This window comes from Caloenas nicobarica, chromosome 3, assembly GCF_036013445.1.
Source record: "Caloenas nicobarica isolate bCalNic1 chromosome 3, bCalNic1.hap1, whole genome shotgun sequence".
In the NCBI taxonomy this organism is placed as follows: domain Eukaryota; kingdom Metazoa; phylum Chordata; class Aves; order Columbiformes; family Columbidae; genus Caloenas; species Caloenas nicobarica.
Window position 1 is genome coordinate 21,838,023 of NC_088247.1, and position 21,207 is coordinate 21,859,229.

Sequence of the window (21,207 nt, forward strand, 5' to 3'; positions counted from 1 at the left end):
CTCCAGTGAGGCAAGGAGCAGAGCAGGGTGGTGGTGGGTGTTCGCAGTCAGCATATAATGGTTTCTCTGTGCTGCTCCTTCCTTCTCACTCTTCCCCTAGGCCAGCGGGGGCTCTCCATGGGCTGCAGTTCTTCAACACAGAGCAGCTCCTGCCCCGAGCCAGTGTCCGCACTGCTGGTTGTCAGTCTTTCTAGTTCCCTCCTCTTTCTGGAGCGTTGTCTCCTTTCTTAAATACATTCTCCCCGAGGCCCCACCACCTCGGCTGGGGGGCCCGGCCGTGCCCTGCGGTGGGTGGTTGGAGCCGCTGGAACCGGCTGTGTCCAACACGGGGCAGCCCCGGCCTCTCCCCACAGACACCCCTGCAGCCCCCAGCGCCCGGGCACCCACACCCAGTGCGGTTTCGCAATCTCACACAGAAATTTTGTCTTACCCATGAAGTGCTTCCCTGCAACTCTGAAAGCCTTGGTAACCTACTGCTGTGCTCCCACAGGGCAGCACTTCGATTCTGTGACTTGTGGAGCAAACAGAGGACCCAAGTCCAGATGTCAGCTAGAACCTCCTGCAGCCTTCCCCAAACAACTGCTGGGTAAAGCCCAATCTGACTGAGACTGTGACCTTTTACACAAAATTATCCCCTGGAAACACCCAGCTCTCACTTCTCCTATGGGAAGAAAAGAGTCCATCCCCAAAAACAAGTCTTTACACAAAAGCAGAGAGGGATTGATGCTGGATCAAATCCAAGGTCTGATCAGTTCAGTGTCAAACCTTCCACAAAGTCATTATTCTCAGCAAGCACTTAATGTGTGGTGTTACAGCAGATACGATCTGGACAAAAATAAGGCTTGAAGGTCTGTTATCCCCTTTAAAAAGTTTGTATTAAAGTACGTTTTTACTTATTATGTAAGCTAGAGTATGACCATGCTCTAGCTATTCCTCATTTTTATCACGTGAAAACTATGACAATCCCCAATACAAATACATAACCTCTCTTTACACGATAATAGACGCTATCACTTTGTCACTGACAAGCAAGACAGTGCACATGCAAATCCGGTGCAAGAGTTTTATCTCCTTCAAAAAACCTTCACGAACTGCAGCATAGCAAAGGTTATATCAGTGAGTAACTGTAGTACATACACACCTTGAGGGTCCTCCTGAGCTGTGGTGCTGCAAAAAAAGTACTTTTCCAGTTGATCAGTGTGAATACATGAAGTTGTTTTATGATGTACGTGCTGATGAATGACAAGTCCAGTGATCCTAAATACCTCCCCTCCTCCCAACATATACAGATTTGTGTTCAGATGATATCCAAGATCCTGAACATCAAGCTACAGTTACTTTAGTCTGTCATGGTAAGGTATGTGAGAGTAACTTCAGGGACATGAGGTCTTCTATCATGTACAATCATCCTCTGCTCACAGGTTGACTTTCACAGGATTGTTTTCCAGTCTCAAGTCAACATACACACTAGAGTGCTTTCCACAAAGGCCTTTTAGCCCAACTAATTTTCTGTGCAATTGGAAAGTACAATCCTTTTCCTTGAAGTGCTGGATAATTCCTGCTGCCTGACCTCAGACTTCAGCAGGATTCTCCCCTTCAACACTAGAGAAGTCACACTGGGTAGAGAGAAAAAATAATCACGATAACAGCAATCTGGCAAAAAACAGTCATTCACTACCGGTAATTCATCTTACCGAAATGATAACCATCGCACAATAATGGAAATGTTGTGCTACTTTGCTAGGTGATTTGAGTAGCCGATGAATTATTTCTGTACAAATTCACTACTGCAGGTAGGAATTTGCCTCTCACAAAACTATGGAACTCCCTTTATGGAGAGCTAATATAGTTTACCATTACCGTCTAATTCCTTTACTTGTTTTAACACCTCTAGTGCCCAATCTTACTAATTTAATAGAAAAATTTATTTCATCTGCAAATATTAGTGTCCAATCCATCCCACTCATCTGTACTTTATTGGAATAAACAAGGAGAGTCACTCAAGCCAGTTTTCAGCTGAAGATATATTCCTTCCAAAGATTATTCATCTCTTTCTAAATAAAAAAAAAAAAAATTCTGAATGCCTTTTGGACATCTAATTATCTCATCTTATTTGCTACCATCACGTATTTTATTTGCACCAATATCTATAACAGAATACTGAAAAAGTATTTTCTTCTGCAGAGTTCCCTTCAGCTTTAAAATTTTGAAGGTGTCTGCTATTCTGCTTTGAATGATAAATTTCTGTTTGCCAGGTAGAACTTCGAAGTGTATAGTTCTACTCCGAATTTAAAAATTACACAGATTCAAACAACAAATTAATGAAAGAAAAAAGAAGATAATTAAACAGATGCATGTTGTCCACTGGCTCAGAAAATCCTCAAGCAGAAAAATGTTGGAGAACATAATGGAAAAAGTAGTACAATACACTCATTTTATTCCAGTCCTTTTTTTTTGACAGTACTGTTGGTCACTACAAGCTAGTGTAGACAGCAGTACTGAATTTTTTGGACTGACCTTAATTCCTACTACTTTATTCAGTTATCTTTAAACAGAAAAAGTCCACTATCTTTTGATGTTCAAGAAATAGCATTCACAGATTTTTTTTTTTTAAATTTTGTAGAAGCTTAGCCATATTACAGAGGACCACTCCTGACTCTTAGGGTGTACACCAGCTGTGTCTGGAAGCACGTTGTCACTCAAGCCAGTCCATTCCAACTTCCCTCCTGACACTTCATTAAAAAGAGAAAGTCTGGATTACAGAGGTTGTTCTCTCTTCTCGAATAATGAAAACCACTGTAAAGTAAATGAACTCAGTAGTTATGGGAGCCTTCCCTCAGCATTCCTTTTTATGACTTTGACTCAGTAAACTTGATTAGATAAAAAAACCCTAGGTCTTCTAAGATATATTTTTGAATGAAAATTCCTTTTTCTACCCACAGCCCATGGCTCCTTGGCCTGTGATGACTTATGCCAGTTATCACACTGATGGAAAGCCAACAAGATGGATGAGCACAATTAGTTTCTCTTTTATCCCACCTTTTCCACATGTGGGTAAATAAGACTAGTGTGTGACCTCTTCTACCTGGTCCTCATGACCACCAAGCCTCGTGGGAGCTTCAGAGTGCAAGGGGAGCTGACACTTGCCTACGGCTTAGCACAGATGAAGGGTCTGGAGCCAACTCCTATGGCAGCTCCTCTCTCAGCTCTCTCCCCTGTGGAAGACATGCAAATTGAACAGAATGGACAAGGACAAGGTAGCTGTTGGCCAGCCTTACAGTTAGTCCTCTCAAATGTACTAAGATAACAACTGGCTTTTCAGTGAAACCAGATACAGTCATTTCATGGTACCCATGAGTTCGGTGGGAAGGATTCCCAACCCTTTTCTGCTAAGCACATGTGACAATTCTTGAAAGAAGGGTCTACTTAATATTTGACAAGCTACATTTCAGCCTTCCTGTACAAGCATAAGTATGATTAGAATGGAGGGGGAATGGAAAGAGGAATAATAACGCCATCCAAATGAATGATGATCCATGCACTCACCTTGTATTAGATATCTCAAATAGTTTACAAATATTACCAACTTCATTACCTTTTTGTTAAGCCCTCTGCACTTTGGAAAAGATGTCTATTTTGGTTTTTATTTATTCTGCTTCTAAATTGTTTTGTCTTTTAAATGAACTTTCAATTTTATTAAAATCTACTCTAGTAAGGTTCAAACACCTGTTACAGGTTATCTTAACATTTCCTTATTCAGATTCATCATCCAACTGAGAAGCATGGAACTAAAGTGGTGTTAACCAGCAGTGCTGAGCTCTTCAACTCCTAAAACTGCTGCTAAGGTTTATTTGCAATTAAGAGCAATCAAAGCCCCCATCTTGAGGGCTTTAGAATAGGGTGGGGCTTTTTTGTGGCAATTCTTTGCCCAGAATTATTTCTCAAAGCTGGCTCATTATCTGCTCTGCAGGCTTAGTCAGTTCTTTCACATACAACAGCATTTAGCCACAGTCTCACAATTTTACTCTAAAGGCTAGTAGTTCATTTCCACAAACACATTTGCGCTTCTTACACTTTTTATGGCTATGTGTTTATTTCAATGTAGACTGCAGCTGCTTCAGTATAAAATTAACATTGTCTTCCACAACATACTAGGCCTTATCATATTCTCATTTGTATTAACAGCAGGAATCCAATTTCTTTCTTAAGAGCTGGAACAGGTGCAAGATGACCTAAAAACTAATACAAAGGGCTTCCCCCCCCCATTTTAATCTGTGCCTTAGGCTATTATATATCTATAAAAAGGAAAACAAAACCAAAACAAGGCACTGTTTTCTCTTGCTTCTCATTCCTTACAAGCATTTTTGTGTGTGTGGCTAGTAAAAATTACATCACCATCTAAGTTTAGTTTAAAACACATTTTTAAACCATTCTGTTTACTATTAATATTTCCAGTGGAGTTATCAATGAAAGCAACATGGTCAAACTCAGAATTTACAGACCTTATTTCTGTTTTCAGGGAAGAGGGAGGAGACAAGAGGGAGGAGATGAGGTTTGATGCTCAGAGGACTAGAGCATTAGAAGAAGAAAACAACTTGAAAAAAACCTCAGAAGTACTTCATTGTTATCCTTTCCTTCAGCCTCATGGAAACCAAAAACTTCAGCAGGAAACTGAGGTCAATAAAGACATACCCATTTTAAAAGGTCCAAAGTTGAGACAGGAAATTCATGAAAAACAAGGAATAAGAGAGGTCAAATTTATTTCCCTCACCACCCACCTCCCACATGTATACTAACTCTTACATTTTTGGTTTTCAGACACCTAGAAAGGCTGCGTAATAGCCCATTTTATTGGAGACAGGACTTACCATTATAACACAGCCTCAGTTTCATTACGACAGAAGTGGCAGACATTCTTTGTCACAGAGAAAAAACAGATTAAGGAAGTAGAAATCCTTCTTCCTCTTGTTCTCACTCATCATCTGAGGAAGATTTTTTAACCTATGAATCTTTAAAACATCTACATTCCATTGGAAAAAGTAATGAAAACAAAGCACAATACAAAGTGAGAGTGAAGCAGGGAAAAAGCCTTGATCAAGGAAACAAAGAAACAGAACACTTTGCATAGCAGAATCTGACTACGGGCAGCTGGGCAGTTTTAAAATTACAAGACAGCCAATTTAAAAAGTGGTACAAGCTATTTTTTGTTTTCTGAAAGTTGAACATACAAGGTAATGATGAAACAAACCATACAGCTACGTGTTGTTTGTTTAACTTAAAAGCTTCAGCAATATTTTGATTAGATGTCTTTGAATTCTAGCTGTACAAAGAATATATTTATATTTCTCCCAGTGCAACAGACCTTATTTGTTCAACACACTTTTCAAAAGCCAAATACATCCCTGTCAACCAATATTTTTTTTTAATAAATGCAACAGCACTGAATCTAAAAGGCCATGTCTAAGTTGCAATTAGTTAATTACTCACAATTAGTTAATTACCCTCACTGATTAAGTGATTATGTATTACTGGGACTTACCTGAAACTAAACCAGGAAAACCAGATGTGCTCATCAGAACAGAAGTAAAAGTTTAGGGAAAAAAAGTTTAAAACCTTTAAAAAAGCACACATTTTTTGTTTTTATTCCAGAATTGGAAGTCATCAGTAAGAGTCCATTCCCATTTGTGTACAAAAATATTGCAAACCACAGAAGCACAAAAAAAGTTAGGGAGAATCATTTGCCCTGAACTTAGTTCAGTACCAAGTGACATGATAAGCATCTCCTCTTTTCAAATAATGGTTAAAGGGTACAGTTGGTAGGAAGTAAGCACGTGATAAAGCAGAAAACATGAAAATTGTCTCTGAACAACTATGATTTTGATAACGGCAGCTTAAAGTAATAAACTCCCCAGTGTACACAGGAGCAGGAGAGGCATCTCACACAACCTGGTTTGTCATCAAGACATTAAAAATAATTTCAAACAGGAGGACAAGGTGGACAGTGGGCACATTATCACACATAATTACTATGCTATGGTTAGATTCACCTCAGGGCTGTCTATAAGCCCTTCTCTAGCTGAAACAAGTCCATCTTACCACATTCTTACACAAATCATTCTTCCATTTCCTTTCTCAAGGTAATTAGTTTTCCTGCAGCTGGCTACATTTAGGTTTAGAGCTTGTTTACACTCACAGCTAAAGCTGGCAATTCTACTCCAATTAGGCAACAACTACATACTATTAGATGAGTTACTTGTTAAATTGCTTTCAGTTGTCACAGAGGCCAGCAGAATTCTCTATGATAGACAAGCTGTTTGAAATGAAGATGTGGAAGAGAAGAATGAGTGAATGTATATACATAAGAACACTGGAAAGTGAAGGAATCTGCCAACCACTAGCAAAATAAAAATTAAAAAAAGCATTGCTAGGGGAACTGGAGACTAAACTATGAAGCTGTTTCTGTCACAACAGAAGTTACAGATATTATACATGCAGCCCACTCAGTCTGAACAGAGGCAGGTTTGTTTGTTTGTGTTTTGGGTTTGATTTTTTTTTTTCTCTCCTCCTCTCCCAAACCCCAGATCTCTACATTCCCCCCGCCCCAGCATATAGCTACCAGCTGGTAATTCTGGTTGGGCACCATTTCTACCATAACCTCCAGAGGCTGGTGTCTTCAGGCAAATACCCTACTCACTTCTGCATGTATCTATCTCATTTTCACAGTATAATGTCACTATAATACAGTATGTAATAAGATAATTTTTAAACCCTTGAGAGAAAAACAAGAGTGTGTAATAACACTTTGTTGTATAATAATCACCATTGCTCTTTAGCTTGTTCACAACAGACAGCTTTTCAGAGTAATTAACCAAAACAAAGCTGAATTGTTTAACAAGTCTCAAAGCTGTTTACTGCATTGGGTACTGCTAGAGCTTAATTTCTTATGCATATGCACTTCATCAATTCCATCAACTAAAAACCAGGGCTGTCCATGCATATTTATTAATAAGTTTTGTCTTCTAGGCACTTCTGTCACAAACTTAAGTTTTCTATAACAGAATGGCTGCAGGAAGACAGGATTAGGATGAGTAAGGACACAGTCCAGGTGTCCCAGTGATGATTTCTTAAACACAGCATACTGTCAGCACTAATAACTTCAATGGAAAAAAGCAAGGAGATATTGCACAGTTGGTAGACATTGTTTAATTATTATGGAGTAAATTGCATTTTTTCTATTTATATAGCATAATAGGGATTTCCTTTAAAAAATAAAACAAAAAACTAAAACTTAGGAGTAATAATAGTTTCGTACTTTTCTTCATTACCTCTTACTTAAATGAATGAAGGAGACAAAAAAAGAAAAAAGAGATCGAACAAGTGTCCTCCACAAGACCCAAGACTCTGCCTAGGCTCTCTGCATTTCAATTTCCTTTTTCAGAAAAAAGGAAAACACAAGAAGTGGAATGGCATGCTCTATACAGAATACATTTCGCTCACATACAATTATCCTTCTTCAGCAACTCTTAAATTTTAGCATTTTCCTTATAAAAATTAAACATTGATCAGTAAATCCCAAGTCCTTTATAATTCTTACCAAGGAAAAAGTCTGAGACTAAGGAGGCCATTAAAAAAGCCACTTCTACAATCAGCAAGTCTCTACTCAGAAGTGTGAATGTCTACTTTGAAAATATACTATAAAACTACTAAAAGTAATTAGTGAGGTTTTAAAGTATCAACAATAGAAATCACACAACTACAGACCTCGAGAGAAACATTCTCGATGAAATTAATGCTTCTTGCAAGTAGATCTTGCCCTAACAAGGGTCAACACCAAAAAAACCAAATCCTCGGAACAAAATTTAGTCAAAGCTCATAACCAAGTGAGCTATTCATACTCAGAAATGCTTTCTCAGTCTTTTGCCACTTTTTTTTTTTGCAGCACAGCAGGTTTTTAAGCATTTATAATACTGCACTTGGAAACATATTCACAAGCTTAGGGAAAAAAATTAGTCCTCTTACTTGAAAGAGCTTTCGGTTTTCCATTGCTCTCTCTTTAGCCAAGAAGGCTCAAGTTTAATCACATGTATGTGTAATTTTAAAATGTTTAAGGTAATAAAGCTGGTTATCTAGACCATCTTTTAATTTTATGTTGAAGCACTAAAAAACTCTTTTCTTAAATCTTCTGAAATTAAGAACTACAGTTCATGCAATGGAGGAATCAAGCTCCTCAAGGAGAGAAACGTTTAGAAAATCTTATCTAATCGTCCTGGGGGTGAGGGAACCCCTATTTTGGTTGCATTTATTTGAGTATATTGGTAGAATAGGGGAAAAAAAAAAATCTGATTTAGGACAACTAGAATCCAAAGGGAAGGTACATCTTAGTATGCCTCTCAATGGAAGTTTTGGCCACAAGCAGGTGGTTGGGCTTGCTGAGTTTTTCTTTCACTTTAGGGAAAACAAACAAAACACACTGCTTCGCTCCCCCCACCTCCCATTTCAAGATATAATATGTGACTACCCTCCTTTGTGGTTTAGAAGAAGTGTAGCATCTCCATGTTTTCTCCACCCCCTAACAGAACTACCACCTCCCCAAAGAAAATGCAAATACCATTCAGAACTTCACTCTGTCGTCAAAGGACAGTGTCCCTCTGAATTTTTCTTTAACCGCCAGTTATTCTGAGTCTTACTGTAAGCTTTAGTTCCAGAACTATGTGGGGAGCTTTGTGGGACGATCCTTTCTGATACTAAATTATTAAAGCTTCCCAAATTAGATAAGAACCAGTCATTAACATGGGTCCTGATCTCTTATACTCTTAGGCATCTCGACTTCCACTTATCTCAAATGCAAATAATTTTGCAAATAAATGCAAATATTTACAGGATATAAAAAGTAGGATCTTTACATTTTATGGGCATAAGTCCCTATTACGCTTCAAGATGCAGACATTTAAGGCAATACTGCAAACTGCATTCCAATAAAAAGAAGAATCTAGATGGAGTTAGGCTGTGCATATCAGTAATGGTATTTTCACAATTTCAAAATAACTGTTAAAGGCAAGTAGAACATTGGATAAATTCTACAGTAAAAGCTGTTAATGCTAGAAAATACTTAGATTTTAAGTCAGCTTCTTTTTGAAGAAATCCTCAATTTTTATTGACACAATTGAATTTTTCAGTAGATTTCGCAGGACTGAAATAATCACTTTCTAGCAAGGAGTGCATATTAGCACACAAAAAACCATCATCTCTCCATTTCTATTGTCCATCTTCGACTACTGCTACTTAAATGGCCTACAAGAAAGAAGATACTTAAAACAGTATACGATCAAAAATTTCAATCAATGCTTTTATGTTTTTTCCTTTTCCAATACCACACAGTTTATTGCTCCAAATCTTATAACCTGTCACTAAACTCATACCTTCAGTGTCCAATGCCATAAAAATCACAACATGTAAATGACTATTCATGCAAGAGCTTCTTAAATTTAAATAAAATCAAAACCAGAGAAGAATGGTTAGGCTGTTGGTTTCACAGATGAGTAACTGATTTCTGTTTTTCCTATGAGTTTATCACTGCAATCCTCTTCAAAGCTTTTTTTTTTTTTTTAAAGTACACATTTGTAGAACACCAATCAAGGCAGAACCTTCTTTGTACTACCACAGCATTTGCTTGCCTCCAACAGAAAATATGCTTGGTTAGTTTGCTGTTAGTTTCAGGAACAGCCTTGCTGCTTTGCGGTGAAAATCCTAACTACGGAACTGTTCTTTTTACTCCGTGTTCCCTTACCCATGAGCTTTATTTTTTAGCCATATTAGGATTCTGGATCAAAAGCTTTTGTTTCATTAACCTGAAGAACACCATAATTAGGAACCAGATATATAAACAGAGAACTTCTGCATGGACCTAAGGTGCTCTAGGTATTAAGTACCACTAGCCCTTGTATTCAAATTCGTCTGTTGGTATCAACAGATTAAAAAAAAGTAGATAACATACTGTTCTCAAGTAAAGTAACTATAGTTAAAAGCATATTATCAGAAAAAGGGCTATGCAGTCTCACCTTTAAATGATTTGCAGAGTGTACCAGTTGATGTGCTAGCCTCTGTTGATGAAGTCTGAACATTATCCAAATCCTTTTCTTTGGATTTTGAGCCCAGATTTCTGAGATCCGCCTCCTCTTCTCTAGTCGAAGTGTGTGCAAGAGAAGATGATGAAGTTTCAGGGTAGAGTCGTTTCAGTACTTTCCCTATGAACACTGTGGGATAAGAAAACTTTTTTTAAACAGAAAGAAATACGGTGTTTTAAACAATTAACACAAGATAGTTTCAATCATATTCCATACAAGTCTGTCTTCAGTAACCCCTACCTCTCACAGGTTAAGCTGAAAATATATTAAAGTCCTAAACCTGAATCAGAAAAAAAGCTTTAAAATCCCAGAGTTCACTAGCAAGTTCACATATAAAGTCCTCTATTCAACTACATTCTGGCAATAAATTAGTACAGTACATTTACACACTAAATAAACATTAATTTTTAAAATTTCTTTTAAAACAAGTATCTTCCTACACAAGTGTTCTAAGGCTGCTCAAAATGCAGGTCTCTCTTCTGGCACAGAAGCATTGCAATTGAATCACTCATTAAAATCAGTAAGCTACAACTATTTAATCACACAGAAAAACTAAAAGTAGACAGCAGCAGAAACACATGGTAACCCAATTATTTCTACAGAATTAGCAGTATTCTTACACGCCTCTTCCTCTTATGGGCCCCTTTCTCACCAGCAATCTGCTACGAGTTACTCAAATGCAAGCATCATTTGATTAAAGAAATATATGCAAATAATCTACTCATCAACAGAACTATCATCTTTATATGCATGCATATTTCAATCACTTGAAATTACATATTATCTAAAGTAATACTAAGAGATTTATCTACTGCAAAACAACATCCCTGGTTTCACGAATCCTACATGGTCAAGCAGATATTGCGGGGTGGGGGAGGAGTGAAAAAAGACACATTTGGAGAAAAACGTGTTACTCAAGTTCCAACTTTAAATTTAACATACAGTGTATGGACACTACACAAGCAATTTGGTGCAGATTCTTAACAAAATAATTCTATCAAGAGGAAAGGACTTATTATAAAATGAATGGCTCCTTTTGCAACTTAACAGAAAAACGTACTATCATCACATAACTCTTCAATAAATAACTTTCCTTCTACAACTTAAAAGAAAAAAGACACCAAACTGAGAAATCTTTGAACCATCAGTCCTTGAGAGACAAACTTTATCTTCTAGTCATGTGTCTTACAGGTTGGAGTTTTCAGCAGGCACAGGCAGCTGGATGCAGAGCGGGGGGGTCGTCATTGCCTGCAAAGCTTTCACACCCATGTCAGTGCACCTCAGCACTGCAAAGCCCTCTCTTCAGAGGCCTGGCAACTCCCAATAACCACAAAAGAACAGAAACAAGCAGTGGTGACATCTACGTATGACCAAGGTCCTTGTTCACAACCAGATGCATCGCAAACCTTCTGACGGCCGAAGGAAGCAATGTTTCCAGCAGTACCCTTCCTCAGGAGAATGGAGAAGGTGGTATCAACAGAAAGCAGCTGAAAAAACCTGACCGATTTAGTCTGAACTATTTGGAATCCTATGAATATTCTAGCCTGAAAAAAAGTCTGCCTGCGGTCCAAAACTTTTTGAACAAGTTTGTCCTGTGTATCAATGAACAAGGAAATGAGGCTCTGAGGAATATCTATCCTGCCATACTCAGCAGCTTTACACGCTCCAAAGCGGCACTCTGCTAAGTTAAGAGTCTCACAGCTGAGCAACCAAAACATTTTTCAAATGACAGAAGATGGTCTTTTCTTACGGTTTTATTGCTGCAATTACTTAAAAAAAAAAAGAAGATACCCTGTGATATCCATGAGCATTGGCTTAATTACAGGAGGCTGGTCTTGCCTGATGCTACGGAGCAGATTTTCTCCCCTATTCCGAACTCTCTTTACCCTGATGTCTTTGGCACTGCACAGCTTCAGAGATCAGTCCATCTGGTAAGAACCGCTCGAACCCTTAAAAATAACTCTTAATAGGAGATTAGCAATAAAGAAAGTTTAAGGAAAAATATGTACTACCAGAGACATATCTAACCTATCAGAGTTCCAAAATGTCGTGAGACTTGCTCTCACCATAGCCATAGCATAGCCGAGTACATATGGTTATTTGTTGCCTTTGTTTTCCAGTCAACATAACTAATGGAGGATCTGTACAGATTCATGTAGTCTTTCAAGAGACCAATCTGGGAACACTTTTCTACTTTTCATAGCAGACTGGTGTCTCTAAACACACATACAATTTTGAGATGTGTTTTTTTAAAAAGACCAATAGAAGAGACGAGAGAGACCACAGAAAGATGAGAGATACACTATCTGGAGTCAGAGGCAACAAAAATTGTCACATTTACACAGTGTTAATGCACAAGGTACAAGAGGGTGAATTTAATATATTTTACGCATATGTTTTTGAGGACAGTCCTTACAATTTTATTCATATATTACAAAACCTGGTTTTCCAGTCTGGAAGAGAAAGAATAGTTTGAGGGGAATTATCTCTGGAACTGAGCCTGTAATTGAACAGGAAAGAATTGTGGATAGCAATAAAAAGCCAATTACAAGGAGACCAAAAAAAAAAAGGAAACCTTGTTGCAGAGACTACTGCAAATACATCTCTCTTTTTTGAACAAAGCGGTTTCCTGAACAAATGAGAAACTGGAAGTGAGAGAGGAAAGCAGATAAGCTAAGAGGTTCAGGGGACAGGAATGGCACTGATGAAAACTCATGTTGAAAGCAACACAGAATGTTTGTTAGCATTAGCTCTGCATTGCTTGCAAGTCTCTACAAAATCTGGGACAGCAGAGTAATCCAAGAAGTTTTACAGGGAATAGACCAGGCAAGAATTAACGACTTCACCCAATATGCAGGAAGTCTTTGAAAACCTACCACAGTAGCTTATCACAGCTCTGTTTCTCTGAGGTATAATTGATAGCTCATTACTCCTAACCTACTGAAGACGCTTTCTGAGTTCTATGGGGAATGTATTCTGCAACGTGAAAGAAAGTTTCCCTGTAGCTGTAGACATTACTGAAGGAAGACATGGCCCTGAACACCTGGTCACACAGTGACAACTGGAAGAAGCTCTAAGCCTCTAGGTTAGATGAGCATGGCCAAAGGACCACCATGTTTTGGAATTTTGTGTTACCATAGCAGACTTAGTAGCCATTTTAGTTCTGAGTAGCGAGTGGAAAGATTTTTCCATTGCTAGTATCTCCAGAGTCCAAATGGAAGCACAAATAGAACTGCGAAGAAGTCCTTGCCACGTTTTGTGTGCTAGTTCACCTCTAGGAAGCTGACAGAACTTCAACGCTACAATTGAAAGATTCTTTATGCTGTGAGAGGTATAATGCTGAAAACAAGGTGAGTGCAGGTGAGAGAAGCAGTAGACTTTTTATAATCAGCCAATGATGATTTTGTGTTCCGAATCTACCTGGATTTACCAGACATCAGACTGTGTGTGTTCACGCTTGCGGTGGCGAGGGCAAGAGTTGTGCATGCCACACCAGTTTTGTGGAATAGACTGAACACAGTTCAAGACTACACAAACAAAACTTCACAATGTAAGAGTGAGGCATATAGCCAAAAGAAGGTACTGCACAGTAATAATACTAACCAAAATACCTGGCCCAAATCCTAAAGGTTTAAAGACAGTCTTCGCTCTTTTGCTGTAGAGGAAGACCAGGCTACACTGACATTGCCTTTGCTAACAAGGTTACAAATATTAAAGAGAAAAATAAAAGTTTATTAAAAGTCTATGCCATTTTACAGTGAAGTACATGGCTTTTGTGTACTTCCAGAGCTTCAAAAACCACTGTAGCCTTGTGCCTGAGATGTAGAGAGCTGCAAACACAAGATGAAGAGAACAGTTGGTGTATTTCTTCAGCTAGAATAGGATTTTTCAGTAAGAAGGGACCTACAATGACCACCTAGTCCAACTGCCTCAACGTTTTCAATAGACAAATTCAATTCTAATTGACCTACAACTGTGCAAAGCTTACTCAGAAGACAATATTAGGGTAAGTTTTCTATTTAGATTACAAAAGTGAAAAAAAAAAGAAATCACTTTCAGCTGAGAACATGCAACTATCAAAATACCCACTCTATTAATTGAAAGCACTGAATGTTCCTACTGTGCAATGAGCTGAAGCAGCACCGGAAGACTTATCCTTCCAGGAATTTCTCAGTGATGAAGAGGTGCCAGTATTTTCAGAAATGAGAACAAGTTGCCATAGGTACCAAACTAGTTCATGGCTAATTCTCGACATATCATGGGTGTAAACAGTGAAGTACAAATACATTAGAAAATTGAAAAAGCACCAGGTCTCTACAGCTTGACATAACATAAACAAAGTATAATCCCAAGAAACAGAGTGCAGAACACTTGCTGGCTAGTGATACAAATTGTAAACATTCGGGATCTTTCTACCACAATTTTGTGAGAAGATGAAGATGACTCCTTCAAATAAATGCATTGTTTGCCATCTACATATTAAATGGACACTACTGTCAGCTTCTTATGTACATAAGCAGACTACCCACAAACACACGCAAGTGCCAACACTGGAATAGCACTGCAGATACATAAAGGTTCTCCTGGTGTTGCCAGCATGTCTTCAAACTCAGTTAAGACTACAAGCTGTAACAAAAGTATGCTGAATAACTAAACAAAGTTCTGAACAACATCAGAAGTGTTCCTATCCAGGTGAGCGTAGGAAGCAACCGTTTCCTCAAAAACATTTCTGTGGAGAATGCTTGCCATGTACTTTTAGCTACTTGCCATACATACTAAGCACCCCCACCATGTTTCTCAATTGGTTGCCTTATGCCTACTCAAATGCAGCTTGGGCAGCAAGAATAAAATAAGTGGCATCAAGAGCACTGAACACATTAGAACTGTGTGAAGTTTGCAAGGTGCCCTACTTGGTCTCTCTCTCCTACAAACAGAAGAGTCTTCCAAAAAGGGAAGAGTCAGGAATTTCTGCTGAAACCATCCCATGTGTGAGATGTGTTAACATGCTATTTCCGCTAAAGCAGAAGAAAAGCAAGTACAGCAGAACAGAAGAAGATGGAAAGAGCAGACAGAATTATAATCCACATGCAGAACATATGGACAAGTCTCATTAAAATGTTCAGTTCATCTCTGTTAGTGCAGAGTTACTCTCTGATATTCAAAAGGATTTAAATCCTTGAAGCCTCTTTTATTATGTAAGCATCACACCTCGTACAAAGGCCAGTTACTTCGCAGAATGGTCATAAAAATCACAGAACTGTTAAGGTTGGAAGAGACCTCCGGATACCATCTAGTTTAATCCTAATGCTCAGAGTAGAATAAACCAGAACAGACTGCTTAGGGCCTTGCCTAATTGGGTATGACAACCACATTGCCTGGATAATCTCCTCCTCTTTAATCACGGTTGGACAGGCAACTCTTGACCAGAGATACTCAAGTGGACCACTTGAAAAAGAGATACCTGGATTTCATTAGAACCCAAAGCAATCGAGTATAAAAGCATTTTAATTTTAAGAAACTGCTACATCCAGAAAATGTTAACCAGATTGGCATTCTTACCAGCTAGCAGGCAGAAGACTGATGATAACTTTTGGCTAGAAGCTACTGTCAACTCCCTTAAACCATTCCCCACAAAGCTTGCTTGCCCTTTAACCATACAGGATGGAGTTTCATGGTTTAGGTCTTCTGGATTATTTCTGAAGGAGTTGCTTAACTGGCCCAACTGATGAACAAAGGTCTTCACTCCGGCCTAACCCACACTGATTCTCAGGTCATGGCTCTGCAAGTCTCAAAAAGACAAAGGCACCTAGTTTATATTTCAGACACTAGGGGTAAAATTCAGACTGCAGTTATGATGTTCAACAGTAGATAAGGCAAGGCATCATATTCCATTTAGACACCCCTCCAGAGACCTAGTGAATACAAGACACCAATTCTGCAAACCCGCACAGGTGACACTGCACCGAGTACAAACCCCTCTTATAGTCAATGGAAATCAATATACAGGACTTCTGAGGAAAACTGAATTTATTAATCTTGACAAAAACAAAACCTTCAATCATCAATCCCTGCAGCCAAAACCCCACAAGCAAAACAGACACAGCTGAAAGCATAAAGACCCCAGAACCATGACAAGAAATGGCAGAGACCAGAGGCTTGGATTAAGTCCCACACACATTCTAGCCCTGAGGGTAATGACTAGCCATTTAAACATTAACTCCAAAAGTCTTTGAGTAGAGATCACTTAGCTGCAAAGATTCCCAGACTTGGGATACCAGTTCAGCAAGCACCAAGAGATTAAAATCAAACAAAGAGAAAGGGGAGGAATTAACTAGAACAAAACATTCCATGGCAGCTGAATAGGCTATCATTTTCCCACTCCCACTCACTTTTATATGACTTTCCCATTTCCAAAAATGTTCAAGCTGCACAGATATACAAGGAAAAGAAAAAGAATGCAGTGACATGCAATTCCATCCTGTATAGTCTGATGGTTCAGATCATCTTAAGTGTTATATTTAAGAAGGGATGCTCTTGTTTAAGTCAGGAGGAAGAAAAGGAAAATGTAATTTTCCTGCTATCAGTGACATGAGCTTTTCCAAGAGTGACATAATTCCATTCCACCATAGACAGAGTGTGCGCAAACCAAAGCAAAGCACTGTCATGGGAATAACAAAACTGATCTTTCCAAAGAGGGGGAAAAAAGTGTGAAACATGCAGAATTCTAGCTGTGGTTGAAGTACAGTTTTACATACACAGGAATGGAAAGCATCCAATTTTACAGTATTTTGCTTTGTGTTCACAATCTGCAAGCAGTCCTCATCCCACAGGTGAAGCTACGGTAACAGGTTCTTAGGAGAGTGGCTAAAGAACAGAACAGGACGAAAGTATGGACTGAAAGATCTGCTGCAGAAAATTCAGGCTGAAGCTGGCTATCTCTTGAAAGAGGCACACGTAGACAAACAGAAGCTAACAACTTACGAGATCTTGTATTTGGTCAAAGAGGATGCCGTTCTGCAGATCATCTACAACATCTTCAGCTGTTCACCCTATTTCCCCCTAGAGCTGTTATCATCTGGGTCTGCAGATGTCAAGGAGTGTGGGTTGCTTAGTGAGAGGTGGTTTGTTGGTTTTTTTTTTTTTTAACTACAACACTCAGAATTAAGAGTGAGTAGTAACACCATGGTGAAATGCTGATACAACAAACCGATTATTTTTAACCGGACTTGCTCCTTACACAATCTTTTAATTCCACTAGACTCATAAAACTTGGATGATAGCTTAAAGGGGAAGGTTTGTACAGCTTTTGACAAAATGTCTACACATAAGTTGGGAATGGTCCTCTTTCCCAGTTTCACAATCAATCTCATTGACATTCAGTGTAACATAGATAGTCTTACTCTTAACTGCTAAAGCTATTATTACATATTTAGCAGGAAAAAGGAGAACACACAAGTACTCTTTGGGAATCAAGTAACAGAAGAATTTACTTTTATTCGAGTTCACCTGAATTCTGTGCCTGAACTAGTAGGTATCCGCTATCTGCATCTCAGTACAGTTGTTAACCAAAACATCATGGGGAGTTGCACAAAAGCTCAGATGCTGCCATTTTAAATCTAGTTTGTAGTACTAACTTCACAATATCGAGGTTCACCTCAAGACCTCTGACATTATTCTCACTGAAACAGCACCTATTAATGTTCTATATCCCATTAGACATTACACTCACATGTTAATTGCCTAGTTTTACTCCTTAGTATTACAGTTCATGAACCGCATAGTGTAAAAAATCTCCAGTTTTGTGCTCCAATATAATCATCTATAAAACGTGGCTTCATTTATCTTTTCACCTAGCACTGGTTTTTATAATATATGGAAAACCTCCTATCAAAGGCAACTTTTGAACAAGAGCAACTTATTTAACTATATAGCACATGTCAGTAGTGTAGAAAGGAAGGAAAGGAAAATAATATAGTCATTACATACCCCACATTTATGTATTCACCTAAATTAAGGAGTGAATCACAATGGGAGTGTGATCTACCACTCCAAGATTCACCTGTGTGCATCCAGGCCAGCACCATTTATAGCAATTGCAGATACAAACCAGTAACTTATTCCTGACAAAAAAAAAGCAGATATTTGTTTTATTTTCTTTGCTTAGACAAAACTGACTCAGCTTCAAGCGTGATCTCTTTGTCACATTGCAGTTTCAAATACTGGTGTTACATCTGTCATCAAATTCTGCATGACTGTGTAGTTCAATAAGAATCTGACTAATAGATCCTGCCATCCTGTCTCAACAAAGGCTTTCACGATCTCTCAGTAGGCCACCTTAATTGTAACCGCAAGCTCCTAGACATCTAATAAACTTCGCATGACACAGATGATAAGAAGCTACATAACCAATATAATGAGAACATCAGGATTTTGTTCCAGCTGTTCATAAGAGCCCTGTCTGCCTTGTAGTAAAACCTTGTAAGATACGTACTTCCTACTACAGTCCTGGGAAAACAGAACATTTTCACCATTATTTCAATTTGTGCACACTATCCATTTTTCTAAGCATCTTTCACAATACTTAATACATTTTTCGTACTGCACCGTTATCTTGATCATACCTTGCACAACCTAATGGACCTCACTCAAAACATCTAAAGATCTCTCACCCAGTCTTACTAAAGAAGCTCAACTTCACTGAATATTATTAGTAGTAGTAATTCTGGCTACTCGAAGTTGGACTAAATGTAAACCAGAGCTGGAAGAGACTTTTTTTCTTTCTCTTCTAAGACAGATTTTCAGAGGCTGGGGGAAAAAAAAAAAAAAAAGACACTGCACATATAACATCACTGATCATCAAGACCAGTCCCCTGCTAGCACAGGCATAAACTTCCTAAGTTTCAGTAAATTTAAACCTGACTTCAACCTAAAGAACTCTTATCCAGATAAAAAAAGCATATTGCTTCAAGTGAATAAACTGTATCACACATGTGGGCTAAAGTTAAATGTTAAGGTAGATGCTGGGGGCAACACAGAAAACAAATAGAACTACCCTGGCCTAACACACTGCCATAAGAATAGCTGAACACTGTAAAAAAAGTCAGAGTTCAGATTCCTGAAGATAAAAGAGTCTGGAAATTTTAAAGAGACAGATTGCTGCCTCTGCTCATATGAAACTAAAATGAAGCTCAATATACCAGTATTTACAAAAACTATGAAACTGGCAAGGGTAGTATCACTGAGCACAGGCAAAGTTCCACAGGACTGTGCATCATTTAAGTTTTATTTAAAAGGAAACTTCATAAGTCCATATTATATAAAACACAAATACAATTGAATGCCTACATAGCCTTCTTCACAGAGTAAATATACCCCACTTTGCTGTGACTTGAATATTTGATTGTAACATACTATCCAGCAATTTCTTCAAGCATCCTCACATATGTCTATAACAGAAATCAATTTTATACCAAATATCCCATCATTAAAAAATACTGGAAATTTCAGTGAGAGAGAATTTTTTCCTTTCTAGTCATAAAAGGAGTTGTAACTTAAGCCATTAGGCAATTCTTAATAGAGACGCAAACTTCTAGAGAAGTTTTAAACCTTTTGAACTAAAGGAAACTGAAAACACAAGAAACCACATATTGCCTACTGGAAACAACAGTCTGTGCTGGTTTTGGCTGGGATGGAGTTAATTTTCTTCATAGTAGCTGGTATGTGGCTATGGTTTGGATTTGTGCTGAAAACAGTGTGGATAATACAGGGATGTTTTAGTTACTGCTGAGCAGGGCTTGCACAGCGCCAAGGCCTTTTCTGCTTCTCACACCACCCCACCAGTGATTTGGCTGGGGGTTCACAAGGAGTTGTGAGGGGACACAGCTGGGACAGCTGACCCCAACTGACCAAAGGGACATTCCAGACCATATGACATCACACCGAGCATATAAAGCTAGGGGAAGGAGGAGGAAGCGGGGGTGACATTCGGAGCGATGGCATTCGTCTTAAGTCACCGTTACACATGGAGCCCGGCTGTCCTGCGGATGGCTGAACACCTGCCTGTGATGGGAAGCAGTGAATGAATTCCTTGTTTTGCTTTGCTTGTGTGCGAGGCTTTTGCTGTACCTATTCAACTGTCTTTATCTCAAGCTATGAGTTTTCTCTCTTTTACTCTTCTGATTGTCTCCCCCATCCCACTGGGGGAAAAGAGCGAGTGGCTACGTGGTGTTTAACTGCTGGCTGGAGTTAAACCACAACACAACCTTAAGTTCTTATGAATTGCTCTGAGATAGCCCACAGATTCCAGAAATCTACTGATAACAAGCTCAAAACCGGTGTTGAGTGAAAGGCATCACACGCTGATTATTTAAAAAGCTAAAATAACCCCAAACCAACACACAAAAAATGGCACACATCACCTCCTCCCTCACTTATCTCTTTTACTAAATAACACAAGTACATAGGCCCGTTCCTAAAAATATCCTAGTATGTTTAAACAGTCTTATCCATCTCTTGTGGTTCATCCTATCTCACTGCCAAGTAGATAACAGTTACTCCAAAGTATAATTTCTAAAAAGAAACCAACCCGCAAACCAGCCCCTATCCTGGAAAAAAACCCAAAACCAACCAACCAACACCACACACACAAAACCCAACCACCCACAGAAAACACAGAACCCCAAAGACCACATTATGTCAGGCTGTGCATATTCTGCAGTCTGTGAGCATGAGTTACCCTCACACTTTCTAAATACAAAGCCATTACATGTGTCGTTTTTGCCTCGTCTTCAATACCAGTTGCTCTAGAGCAACTTCTACATTTAGTCACAAAAGCCCAGATATTTGTGATTTGTTCAACTACAATCCAAGTAAAATTTAGATCTTGATAAGCTGTAATAAGTCTTTGGTCACTGAAAGCAACATGCATTGTTAATTGCTTGGGGAGGGTAGGGGGGAGCAAGAAACCACAGCAAAAGAAATCAATGTTAGGCATCGAACTCCATTTCTAATTAGTATTTTCCTTACTGATAAACATACATTGATGAAAGAAAATACATCCACCTTAAAAAAATGGGTTCTTCCC

General features: G+C 38.6%; 1 protein-coding gene across 4 annotated transcripts in view; it reads right to left on the minus strand.

Annotated features, from left to right (window-relative positions):
- The window catches only part of ERICH1 (glutamate rich 1), a 92,131-nt gene that overhangs the window by 68,239 nt on the left and 2,685 nt on the right, over nt 1-21,207 (minus strand). For all 4 annotated transcript variants that reach the window (XR_010605996.1, XR_010605997.1, XM_065632265.1 and 1 more), the window contains exon 2: nt 10,059-10,253. Coding sequence is in view for 2 of the 4 variants with exons in the window: in XM_065632265.1 (XP_065488337.1) it covers nt 10,059-10,253 (195 nt within the window). In the remaining 2 variants the exon portion in view is untranslated. The remainder of the gene's footprint in view (nt 1-10,058; nt 10,254-21,207) is intronic.